Here is a 12,811-nt window from a genome sequence, read left to right on the forward strand (position 1 = left end):
ACCAGAAAAAACACAATTAACCTGCAGATATGAAATTAATCTGCAGGTTAATAGTGTTATTAACCTGCCTGACTCTAATGCAAAGCCAGCATCAGTCAGGGCCGGAGGCATGGTTACAGCCGCTGCTCTGTATACAATGGCTGAAACCTGAACACTGCGTGGTGGAATAAAGTTCATTTACTCCCTGCAGCGTTCGGCTATGTGTGGGATCCGGGCAGATGAATAATGCTATTAACCTGCAGATTAACCCCATATCTGCAGGTCTATAGTATTTTTTCTGATGACAGAAAAATTCCATGACTTTTGTATTACTTTAGACCTAAAAAAATTAACAGGCAGGTAGTTGCTAACAGAGGCAACTACCTTGTCTGTTCTTCCTGATAATAGCTCAGAGCAGTTACTGACCGCTACTGCCTGTGATTCAGCTGCTCCACATCAACAGAGCAGCTCTTCTTCTTCCGAGCTGCTCTATTGATGGGGTGTGACTGCTGACGTCATGCTGATTGACTGCCGGCTCCCTGCAGAGTGGAAGTAAAGCCTCTGATTTGTCGACATGACATCTGCAGGAGTGTTCTGTGCTGACAGAGACCTGCCTGTAAGTTCTTAGGCCCATAGTAAAAAAAAAAAAAATTAAATAGCTAGATAGTCCTGGATTACTCTTTTAACTAAAGGCAAGTCTACTAGGCAGCAAGCATTGGGTACATTGGTATTTGATGGCAAAGAAGGTCAATTTAGGCCATTTTGTGATGACTGTCAAAGTCTTTTCATGACATAAGCATCGGAAACCTAATATTTTTGGTCAGTGGAGGGTGCAAATGTTGGAAAACCTGAAAACTTGTATGTGCCAAACCACAGACGTATATCTGACTAACATGTATATTTTCCCTCTTTCTTAACCAGAGAAACATTGAAAAAAACCACTAAATGCATGACAGATCAAAGTAGAGATTGATTGCTCGTGTGATCGTATCTTACTTTTATGGTGTTGTCACTAGTGATGAGCGAACATGCTCGGATAGCATCTGGGCGTGCTCGTATATTATGCTCTTGTCCCCACGGTTGCATGATTTGCAGCTGTTAGACAGCCTGAGCACATGTGGCAATTGGGTAACAAACAGGCAATCCCGCATCTGTTGAGGCTGTTTAACAGCTGTAAATCATACTGCTGCAGGGACTCGGAACATAATATATATGAGCTTGCCCAGATATGAACATGCCCAGATGCTCGGATAACAACCATGCATGCTCGGATAAGACGCTATCCGAGCACATTCGCTCATCACTAGTTGTCACCCAATATGACAACCATCTCGAATCAACTATCAACAAGTCAATCAGAAAATGGCCATCAGAAATCTTTAGCGTACGTCCTGCTCAAATCAGTGTTATCCGCTATGGGAAAAATAATTCTACATTTCTTGACAAATAACAAAAGTGACTTGAAAAGACAACATTCGTCATTATGCCCTCTTAGCATGTACGGATGTCACAGGTGGAGGTCTCCCATTCAAAACCACCTCTTCATGCCAGAAAAGAGAGCTGTTCTGTAAGAGCCGTCTATACATGGTTTGCTATTTATCAAGCAGACCTGCCATTCAAGATTACAGAAAGGCTGGATACATTCATTTTCACTTAGCGTTTTATGAAACAGAAAGAACAATGGAGTTATGTTTTTATTATTTTTTTATTATTTTGTTTTTTTTTTAACATTGCAGTTTTGTGTGGGCTGCCTAGTATAGTACTCAGAAGGACATCACTGCAAAACCGCATTAATAAGCATTTATGGATGTGTGGGCACAGTGATATGTCAGATTCCAAAATAGTCAGGGCAGAGCTGCAAGAAAACCTGTGGCGAGGATTACAGGGCAAGTGAATATGCAGAAAAACTTAAAAGATATTAATACGACAACTTCCACTAATAATAATCATTACGATTATTATTATTATACCATTTGTAATATGTAGCGCTAATACCTTTATGTAACTCATATCACACCCTTCAATAGGACGTTAATAATAAAAAAAAAAAACATATTGCTTGGATATAATGTAATAAAAGAAACCATGTTATCTATCTCTCATAATATTCATTCAATGGTTAAATGAATGGCATCTCCGTATAACAGCTACATATCAAGCATGCCGGCTGTTTTCCTGTTTTCATCTGAGCTGATGATAGAACAGTGATAGTTTTCCAAAGGGATATTCCCTATCTTTCTCAACCTGAGAAACGTTACAAAAAGAAAAAAAGCTCTTTGAAAAGTATTCTCGCTTATCTGATTCGGCTTTATGAATTCTAGATTATATGTCTGGGAAAGTTAATGTTTTATTTCCGTCTCCTCAAAATCAAAGACCAGAAGTTTGGCAAAGAATAAACTGGAAAATATTATTCCACAGACTGATAAAGAAAATACACTAAATGTCTTTTAACCCCTTAGTGACCGAGCCAATTTTGACCTTAATGACCAAGCCAATTTTTACAGTCCTGGCCAGTGTGACTTTATGAGGTTATAGCTCTGGAACGCTCCAACGGATGCCACTGATTTTGAGATTGTTTTTTTCCTGACGTATTATACTTCATGGCAGTGGTAAAGTTTCTTCGATATGACTTGCGTATATTTATGAAAAAAAGAAAATTTGGCAACAATTTTGAAAATGTTGCAATTTTCAAAATTTTTATATTTGTGCCCTTAAATCATAGTTAATAAAAAAAATTTAGAAAACATTTTTTTTTGTTAGGAAGTTATTAGGGTTAAAAGTTGACCAGCGATTTCTCATTTTCCCAACAAAATTTACAAAACCATTTTTTTAGGGAGCACATCATATTTGTAGTGACTGAAGGGTCTATATGACATAAAGTAGCCTAAAGTGACACCATTCTAAAAACTGCACCCCTCAAGGTGCGCAAAACCACATTCATGAAGTTTATTAACCCTTCAGGTGCTTCACAAGAACTGAAAAATGTGAAAGGAAAAAAAATTTACATTTAACTTTTTTTTCACAAAACATTTACTTTCACAGAAACTTTTTTTATTTTCACAAGGTTAAAAAGAGAAAATGGACCACAAAATTTGTTGTGCAATTTATCCTGAGTATGCCAATACCCCATATGTGTGGGAATACTACTATTTGGGTGCCCGTCAGAGCTTGGAAGGGAAGGAGCACCGTTTGACTTTTTGAATGTAAAATTGTCTGGAATCGATGGTGGGCACCGTGCTGCATTTGGAGACCTCCTGATGCGCCTAAATAGTGGAAACCCCACACAAGTAACCCCATTTTGGAAACCACACCCCTCAAGTATTTTATTCAGGGGTACAGTGAGCATTTTGAACCAACAGGCACGACACAGAATTTGATAACATTAGGTCGTCATGTTGAATATGTCGTCATTAGTGTTGAGTGCAAGTGCTTGCTACTCCAGTTTGCATCAGGTATTCGGGCAACAGATATCGCGGCTGCTCAAGTGGCAGTCTCGAGACACCCCAAAAAAATGCGGGGATCTGCGATACTAAGTGCATACCAGAGCACCCGATGCAAACTCGAGTAGTGAGCATTTGGGCTCAACACTAGCCATATCGTCATCATTTTTTTTTACTTTTGAAAAAAAAAACAATTCTGACTCCAACCCTAACCCCAACCCCATTCCTAACACACCTCTAACCCCAACACTAACCCCAATCCTAACTACAAAGAATGGAAAAAAAAAATCAGTTTTTTTATTTTATAATTTTATCTAACTAAGGGGGTCACAAAGGGGGATTTCATTTACTATTTTTTTTATTTTGATCACTGTGATAGGGTCTATTACAGTGATTGATAGAAAAAATTTCCTATTGTTGCCGGGTACTAGCAGATCTTGGCGGGCGCACTGCGCATGCGTCCCCCATTTTTGTCCAGGAACGTAACGTCGAGGGCTGGGAGATGGAGCAGAAGGGTCCGAGGATGGTGGAGGTACCGGTGGCTCGGGGGACCCCATTTCTCTCTTCTCTGAAATTCTAGATCATATCAGAGGAGAGACACATGTATTGTAAATCAGATGTTTTTCTTTTTTTCTGTGAATTCCGTTATTCGGTGGATAACGCCAATCACGTAAAAGGAGACTGTAAAGGTCCCGGAGATTTTTCGATGCTGGGGGATGCTATACACTTATTTATCAGCGCCATTAAAAAGTGTATATGTTGTCATTAAGGGGTTCAAGATGGATAGATAGAAAGATAGATAGATAGATAGATAGATAGATAGATAGATAGATAGATAGATAGATGTAGAACTGTGACAATCATAAGGCTAATAATAGAAATTTAGATAGAAAGGCAATAGATAAATATATATAATACATCTATCTATACGTATATACATATAGAGATAAACAGATTAATTGATATTTGGATATTATATAAACAGTTAGTAGATAGATGGATATTGTGGTCCTATAAAAATCTAAGGAACAAAGATGACATAAGTTAGCTACTTATCTTTTTCTTTTGTTGATTGAAGTTGTCTATTATCACACCAATAAAAAGATTCAAAGTAAAGAAGGATCCGAAAATGATGAATATGACAAAGTAGAGGTACATGTATTTATTGGTTTCATATATTGGCTGTTGCTCAGTCTAGAAGAAAACAAAAAAGCATAAAACCCCCAAAAGATCAGTCAGTTAAATAACGCACACAGTGAAACCATTTCTGAATTCTGCTAAGTATGCTTTTTAGAACGGTTCAGGCTTAGATACATGGAGTATTATGCCTGATAATATTGATCATAAGAAATAAAAAATACATTTACTGAAATACCAGCAAAAAAGTGTGAACACTCCAAGGCGTATTGATGCTTTTTTGGTGTTTCATAGTGTACATTATGTAAACATCATCAAACCTATTCCAAAAGAAGACTATATGGGCAAAATTTTTATTTATTTATTTTCATTTTGTGATACATTTAATATAATCAGCAGGTTTTTGCCATGTAATCTGGGAGCAGTGTGATGCAGGAGCAGAGATCATTATTCCAGTGATGTGTCACTTGCTAAACTGAGTTTTGCTGTTTCAACAAAATAACTGTTTTCTCAGCAAGAGATTATTACTAGAGGACTAGTTGTCTTCTGCCTCGTGGTCCAGCCACACCCCCACCACTGATTGGCAGCTTTCTGCCTATGCACTGTGTACACATAAATCAGTGGTGTGGGAGAAATTGTTCAGGGCTCAGCATTCAGAGAACTGCTAGATCTGCACCAGAGAAAAAACGTAAGTCTATTACAGCTGCTGCACCCAGTAAGCTAAGTGATGCACTGCTGGAATCAGTGTATATGTCCCTACGTCATGCTGCTGTCAGATTGCATAGCAAAATCTTGCCCACAGACTGTCTTTAAGAAGAATTATAATATTTGTTTTTGTGTCAATCAAAACAAGGTCCACAATATGTCCCGTGAGGGTACTTATACTTGATCACGTGCTGTCATTGTGCTCACTTATGCAGTGCCTCACAATATACCTGTCAAAAGTATATTAACTTGAAGCCAATGAAGGTCTGCCTTAGGCCGGGATCACACTTGCGAGAAAAACGCATGAGTCTTTCATCTCAATACCCGGTACTGCCACCGGCACTTGGGACCCGAGAGTGCGGCTGCATGTATTTCTATGTAGCTGAGAGCTCCAGTCCAAGTGCCGGCGGCAGTGCCGGGTATTGAGATGCAAGTTTCTCGCAAGTGTGAAACCGGCCTTAGGTAAGTTCTCACAGGCTTGTTCCAGTGCCAGACCTAAGGGCCTTGCTATGACAATTCAACGCCCCCCATAATGACATACCTTGGTCACTAATAGGCTTACACAGAGAGAGACACCTTTGTAACCAGTTAGGTGGCCAGGTTGCTATAGACCTTTTCTATGGAATGAACAGCCTTGCTCTTACAACCACTGGCAAAAATGATGGAATCACCGGCCTTGGAGGATGTTCATTCAGTTGTTTAATTTTGTAGAAAAAAAGCAGATCACAGACATGGCACAAAGCTAAAGTCATTTCAAATGGCAACTCTCTGGCTTTAAGAAACACTAAAAGAAATCAAGAACAAAAAATCTGGTAGTCCGTAATGGTTACTTTTAACCAAGCATAGGAGAAAAATTATAGAATCACTCAATTCTGAGGAAAAAAATTATGAAATCATGAAAAACAAGCAAACAAAAAACCACTCCAACACATCACTAGTATTTTGTTGCACCACCTCTGCCTTCTATAACAGCTTGCAGTCTCTGAGGCATGGACTTAATGAGGGTCACACAGGACTCTTCATCAATCTGGCTCCATATTTCTCTGATTGCTGTTGCCAGATCAGCTTTGCAGGTTGCAGCCTTGTCATGGACCATTTTCTTCAACTTCCACCAAAGACTTTCTATTGGATTGAGATCCGGACTATTTGCAGGCCATGACATTGACCTTATGTGTCTTTTTCAAGGAATTTTTTCACAGTTTTTGCTCTATGGTCGAATGCATTATCATCTTGAAAAATGATTTAATTATCCCCAATCATCCTTTCAATTGATGGGACAAGAAAAGTGTCCAAAATATCAACATAAACTTGTGCATTTTTTGAAGATGTAATGACAGCCATCTCCCCAGTGCTTTTACCTGGCATGCAGCCAAATATCATCAATGACTGTGGAATGTTGCATGTTCTCTTCAGGCAGTCATCTTTATAAATCTCATTGGAATGGCACCAAACAAAAGTTCCAGCATCATCACCTTGCCCAATGCAGATTCGCGATTCATCACTGAATATGACTTTCATCCAGTCATCCACAGTCCACGATTGCTTTTCCTTAGCCCATTGTAACCTTGTTTTTTTTCTGTTTAGGTGTTAATGATGGCTTTTGTTTAGCTTTTCTGTATGTAAATCCCATTTCCTTTAGGCGGTTTCTTACAGTTCCGTAACAGACGTTGACTCCAGTTTCCACCCAATCGTTCCTCAGTTATTTTGTTGTGCATTTCCTGTTTTGGAGACATATTGCTTTAAGTTACCTGTCTTGACGCTTTGATGTCTTCCTTGGTCTACCAGTATGTTTGCCTTTAACAACCTTCCCATGTTGTTTATATTTGGTCCAGATTTTAGACACAGCTGACTGTGACCAACCAACATCTTTTGCAACATTGCGTGATGATTTACCCTCTTTTAAGAGTTTGATAATCCTCTCCTTTGTTGCAATTGACATCTCTCATGTCGTAGCCATGATTCATGTCAGTCCACTTGGTGCAACAGCTCTCCAAGGTGTAATCACTCCTTTTTAGATGCAGACTAATGAGCAGATCTAATTTGATGCAGGTGTCAGTTTTGGGAATTAAAATTTACAGGGTGATTCCATAATTTTTTCCTCAGAATTGAGTGATTCCATAATTTTTACCCTATGCTTGGTTAAAAAAAAGTAACCATTACGGACTACCACATTTTTTGTTCTTGATTTCTTTTAGTTCTTCTTAAAGCAAGAAAGTTGCCATTTGAAATGACTTTAGTTTTGTACCAGGTCTGTGATCTGCTTTTTTTCTACAAAATTAACTGAATTAACATCCTCCAAGGCCGGTGATTCCATAATTTTTGCCAGGTCTTGTATAAGGCCATGTGCACACAGTAAGTATTTGGTGCAGAAGTTTCTGCATCTCTGCATAAAATATGCATGTTTTTGCTGTTTTTAAATGCGTTTTTGGTGCCAATATTTCCCCACTCATTAGTACGAATGAAATCTGTAGCAAAAACTCAGAAAAAAGTGACATGTGGCAGATCTAAATCTGCACCAAATCTGCAAGTCACAAATAAGCGATGTGTGCCTGAGACATCAGGATTCTTATTCACTTTGCTGGCATCAGGGAACCCTACAGGTTTTGTGACCGATCTGCGCAGAAAAAAACTGTGCCAAAAATTGGCCAAAATCTGCAATGTGTGCGCAGGCCCTTAGACAGCCTAGTCCCTGCTTTTGAACTGTATGGATGACCTTATCACCAACACACAGCGTTGTAAAAACATGGTGGTGTAGAATCAGTCCTCTAAAGAGCCGCATCATAAAGTCGTATCATCGTGTTCTAGTACCTTCACTCCATGTACTCTGTGTGAGCACGCTCTGCATGCTGGCCCTCTATTATCAACTACCAAACTGAACAAAAATAATAAAAATAAAAAACAGACACAATAAGACCCTATGTGCCCCACTATAGCTCTGAACAACCCAGTACTGTAATATGACTGTGTGCGTGAGGCCTCAGAGCCATCATTACTCATGTTTGCTTTCAATGGCTAATCACCAGGAGAAATATTACATTTAATTCCTAATTAGTTAAATCTGGATCAATAAATCATGTTACATTATTGAGCTAGTCCTGACAAATCCAAATCAGCCCACTCTATACTGTATCATCTGGGAAATAAATTGTGGTAATTAAATCCCTGTGTCAATCAGGGGGGAGAGACGCGTATGATATATAGGAGCCAGTCCATTTACCACTTAGAACAAAATGGCCGCGGACCACCAAGTGTGAGCGAGACCCACACAGCAAAAGATTTTATTGTTTTACTATTGTTTTCCATTTACCAGTACATTTTTTTGGTGCCATTATTGCTTCTAGAATGTATTATTATTTAGGAGAAAGATCTTTGGAATGCTGCAGAATACTCTGAGGCCAAACCATTACCGTATTTCACACTGATTGGCTTTAATAATGAGCTATGTCTCATATTTCAGCAACTTTTTTAATTATTGCTCTTTTCAATATGTGCAATGAACATCCATTTTTTTCAAGAAGAATGGAGGAGTTCTGGGATTGAGTCCAATCGTATATCAATCAATGTAATATTGGTACAATTATCGTAGAACACACGTCCAGGAGAATTAGAAGATGATTATTGAGAGGAACTGTCTGGTTTGGAAAACCTGCGTGTTAATGGCCTGATGAAGGAATTTTTATCGTTTTTGGTTGCACTCTATTGCATTACCAGCTTGTCCATAGCACTCTTGCCTAAAGGATGGTGGCAGTAAGAGGGGTATGAGACCAGATTTGTCACTCTTCCTCCTCCACTGAAAAACTCTGAGCCTTCCAACAGCAACTGATTTGGGCAATGTGTACACGCTGAGTATTTGGATGCATAAATTTACACGCTGAGCCTTCCAACAGCAGCTGATTTAGGCAATGTGCACACGCTGAGTATTTGGATGCAGATGGATCGCCCCCATGAAGCCGTGGGGTACTCAGTACCGGGTCCTGCGGTTCACAGGGGGATGTCACGGTGGCTGACCCGGTCCGTGGCCCTGGGGCATCTGTGTAAAAGGGAAAGGTCTTTAAAGGGATAAAGTTTGTGTTCGTGACGCCACCTGTGGTATTCGGTCAGGGTGACCGACGCTGCTTTAAGGGGTCCGCTGGGGTGATGTTATGGCAGCTAGATAGTATACCTTCCCACAGGCGAAGTATGTCCCCAGAGCTTCCTGGTGTGTAGATGGTGGATGGTGAGAGGCGCAGAGAAGAACGAGGACACGTGGTTGCAGTCTCTTTACCTTTACTGAAGACTTCAGCATTCACAGTCCAGGGCACCAGATCACAGGGTAGGCAGAGTCCGGCCGGTTTGGAGGCAATTCCAGAGTCCCCTTGTCCAGGTGGAAATCAGTAGCCTTCCCTTGTGCTGCAGTGTTGTAGTCCCTTACTGCTAAGCTTCTCATAAGGTCCTCACAACAGTTGTAGATGTTATGTCTCTCTCTCTGTCCCCCGGATAGGATAGAACAAACCCATATGATTGGTGGGTTGAGGCGGTTTATAGGGACTCTATCATGCCCCAGCCTCTAAGGGGTGCCACCGTGTCTCCTGGCTGTAGGGCGGACAGGTAACGTGAAAATAGCTGCCCTGCCAGTCTCTGGAGCAAGGCATAAAGATCATTACTCACTCCGTGGTTCGGCTACCGGGCTTCTGCACCTCAGAAGAAGGCATCCTGTGTAGGGCTGGTCCCCTTCTGATATCCACTCCCTTGCTACTACTTCCTTGCACGCTCACTGCAATACAGTTCTGCCTTTGATGTCTCTTTCTAGGAGCTGCAGCTCTGAGGGCATGCACAGCTCTGTGTCCTTCTTCTTTGCTCTCTGACAAGATCCCACACCTGCGAGGGACCAACTAACTGAGCGGAGCTCAGCCAGCAACTGACTCACTTTCCCTACAGGCGACCAGTTTTACCAATGTGGGGAGTGACCTAATAAATAGGAGCAAGAGCTCCCCCTGGTGGCCTGGAGTGTGAAATGTGTTGCATGTTTGTGATACCTGGATGCAGTTATCCTTCATTGCCTCCAAACGTAGCATTACTCTCCCCGAGAGGAAAGCAATACCACTGTGACGACCAGGACCCTGGGACGCCGCACATACATTTCTGCACCATTTCTGCATCTCTTGGCAGGGAAAACGCAGCGGACAGCACACAAGGTTTTGACATGTTTTTGCAGGTGTTTTTCATGACTGGCAGATATATAATTTCACAACCCCATGGCACTTTAGTGCCTGGCATGTGAAACTTATTGTAGATTTATTAACCTAATATTTCTCATTCGCTTTACTGTCATCAGGAATCCCTTCAGGTTTTGTGACAAATCCATGCGGCAAAAACACAAAGTGTGCACACAGCCTTAAAGTCCTGATGGCAAAAACACGGTGGAGTGTATTGCAATGCGTAGTGCTGAGTGATGTATCTCCGCACAAGATTCTTTCATCTGCCACCATCTTATGTATGAGAGAGCCGTGATGGCATAGCTGTCAAGTGTCTTTAATTTCCCAGGATATCTAAGCTTAAAGGAGAGTGGTGTTTGTAACCCTTATCCAAAAGTGAGCGATACAGGATGGAAGGGGACATTGCTGGAAGGGGTTAGGGTGTTCCTGTGTAGGGTGGGAGCAGAGTTATGAATGGGTCTTAAATGCCCCAGAAATATCGGAAACTATGGGATGGCACAGAGGCTTGCCATCGAGCAGATATGCTTTAAAAATGTCATAATAATATACTCACCTGCGGATCGGTCCGGTCCAAGGGGTGTCGCTGGTCTTGGTCTGACGCCTCCCATCTTCTTGCAATGCCGTCCTACTGCTTGCTTCATGTGGATGACGCGTCCTTGCGTCTCCCACAGTCTCATCGGTACCGCGCTCCTGCGCAGGCGTAATTCTCTGTCCTGTTGAGGGCAGAGCAAAGTACTGCAGTGCACAGGAGGCAGGAAAGGTCAAAGAGCCCCGATGCCTGCGCACTGCAGTTCTTTGCTCTGCCATCGACAGGACAGAGAATTACACCTGCGCCAGAGGGCGGTGCCAAGGAGACTGTGTAGATGATGCAGGGATACGCCATCCACATAAAGCAAGCAGGAGGGCAGCATCGCAAGATGAGAGGTGCCGGACCAAGAAGAGCAACACCCCTCGGACCGGACCGCCCCGCAGAGGAATATAGTAAAAGTTATTTTTCTTCTCTTACAGGTCGGGTTGGGGGCAGATATACAGTATTATAGAATGCTGTGTATAAGCCCTGAAAGGTGATGGCCGTAACTCGTTCAGGTTCCCTTTAATTAGTCAAAGTAGAAAACATTTATCTCTTTTTCTCTCTCTGCAGGCACATGTACGGATTACACATACACACCACTGATTTCAATGGGTATTAAGTACTGCCTCATTTTTCACATGGTGGCGTTGCAGGAAAACACTTGCTTCAAATTTCCCCGACAGATTTCAGCTTTAGTGATCGGTGATCCCTCCACCAATTCAAACTTTGGACATTCTACCAAGGTTTTGTGCAAGTGCAGTTAGTTTAGCCCTGCATGATCTGAACAGGTCTTAACCTTTAATTATTCTTGCGGGGTCCAATGGACCCCCATTGAGTTTGTTTTTGGCATATTTCAGCAAATATGGAAGGTAGGTAACAACTGTTTCAGTAGCTTCATAGCTCGGGCGCCCCTCTCTCCTGCATCGTGAGTCGAGACACTACATGGAATCCGTGTGCCACAGCAAGGTGCGCGTGACTAATAACAAAAATAACTAACTGAAAGATAAGTGTGCATGCCTCATACACATGATTGTGTGAGACCCAAATCACATGGCTTCAGACACAATTCACTGGTGCTATGCAGAGATACAAAGATATAACATATACAATGTAACAATATTACCAGAAACATGCCACATCATTTATAAAACAATTTTTTAAAGGAAGTCTGTCACCATGTTTTTGTTATGTAATTTGAAAACAGCATGTTGTAGGGACTGAGACCCTGATTCCAGCAATATGTCACTTACTAGTCTGCTTGGTGTTGTTTTGATAAAATCACATTTTTATCTGCTATAGATCTAGCAGTTCTCTGAATGCTGAGCTCTGTATAACCCCGCCCACACCACTGATTGGTTCCTTTCTGTGTAGACTGTGCATAAACAGAAATCTGCCAATCAGGGGTGTCGGCGGGGTTACACAGAGCAGGAGGACTACATGACACGAGACAACTAGTCCGGCTAGTAATAATCTCCTGATGATAAAACACTGATTTTATTGAAACTAAAACAAGCAGCCTAGTACGTAACAACGCTAAAATCAGGGTCTCTGCCCCTACATCGTGCTTCTTTTAGACTAAACAGCAAACAACTGCTGACAGATTCCCCTTTTTTTAAAAAAAAAAACTTGAGAAATTCACTAAATTGCACAATTACTAATAAAACCAATACCAGCAGACTGACCATTGGGCGTGAGTCAACGGCGGCATACATGATATCCATCCACCCTTTAAATGTTGCCTAAAACAAGAAAAGAGAATTTAGTCCAAGATGGGTTTTATTGAA

At 41.3% G+C, this 12,811-nt stretch overlaps 1 protein-coding gene across 1 annotated transcript in view; it reads right to left on the reverse strand.

Annotated features, from left to right (window-relative positions):
- LOC138641943 (sodium channel protein type 5 subunit alpha-like) overlaps positions 1–12,811 on the reverse strand; it is a 476,947-nt gene that overhangs the window by 16,570 nt on the left and 447,566 nt on the right. The window contains exons 24-25 of the mRNA XM_069729776.1: positions 12,710–12,766; positions 4,472–4,613 (exon numbers count right to left, since the gene is read on the reverse strand). Of these exons, the coding sequence (XP_069585877.1) occupies positions 4,472–4,613; positions 12,710–12,766 (199 nt within the window). The remainder of the gene's footprint in view (positions 1–4,471; positions 4,614–12,709; positions 12,767–12,811) is intronic.

The sequence above is a fragment of the Ranitomeya imitator genome, chromosome 6, assembly GCF_032444005.1.
Source record: "Ranitomeya imitator isolate aRanImi1 chromosome 6, aRanImi1.pri, whole genome shotgun sequence".
Taxonomy (NCBI): domain Eukaryota; kingdom Metazoa; phylum Chordata; class Amphibia; order Anura; family Dendrobatidae; genus Ranitomeya; species Ranitomeya imitator.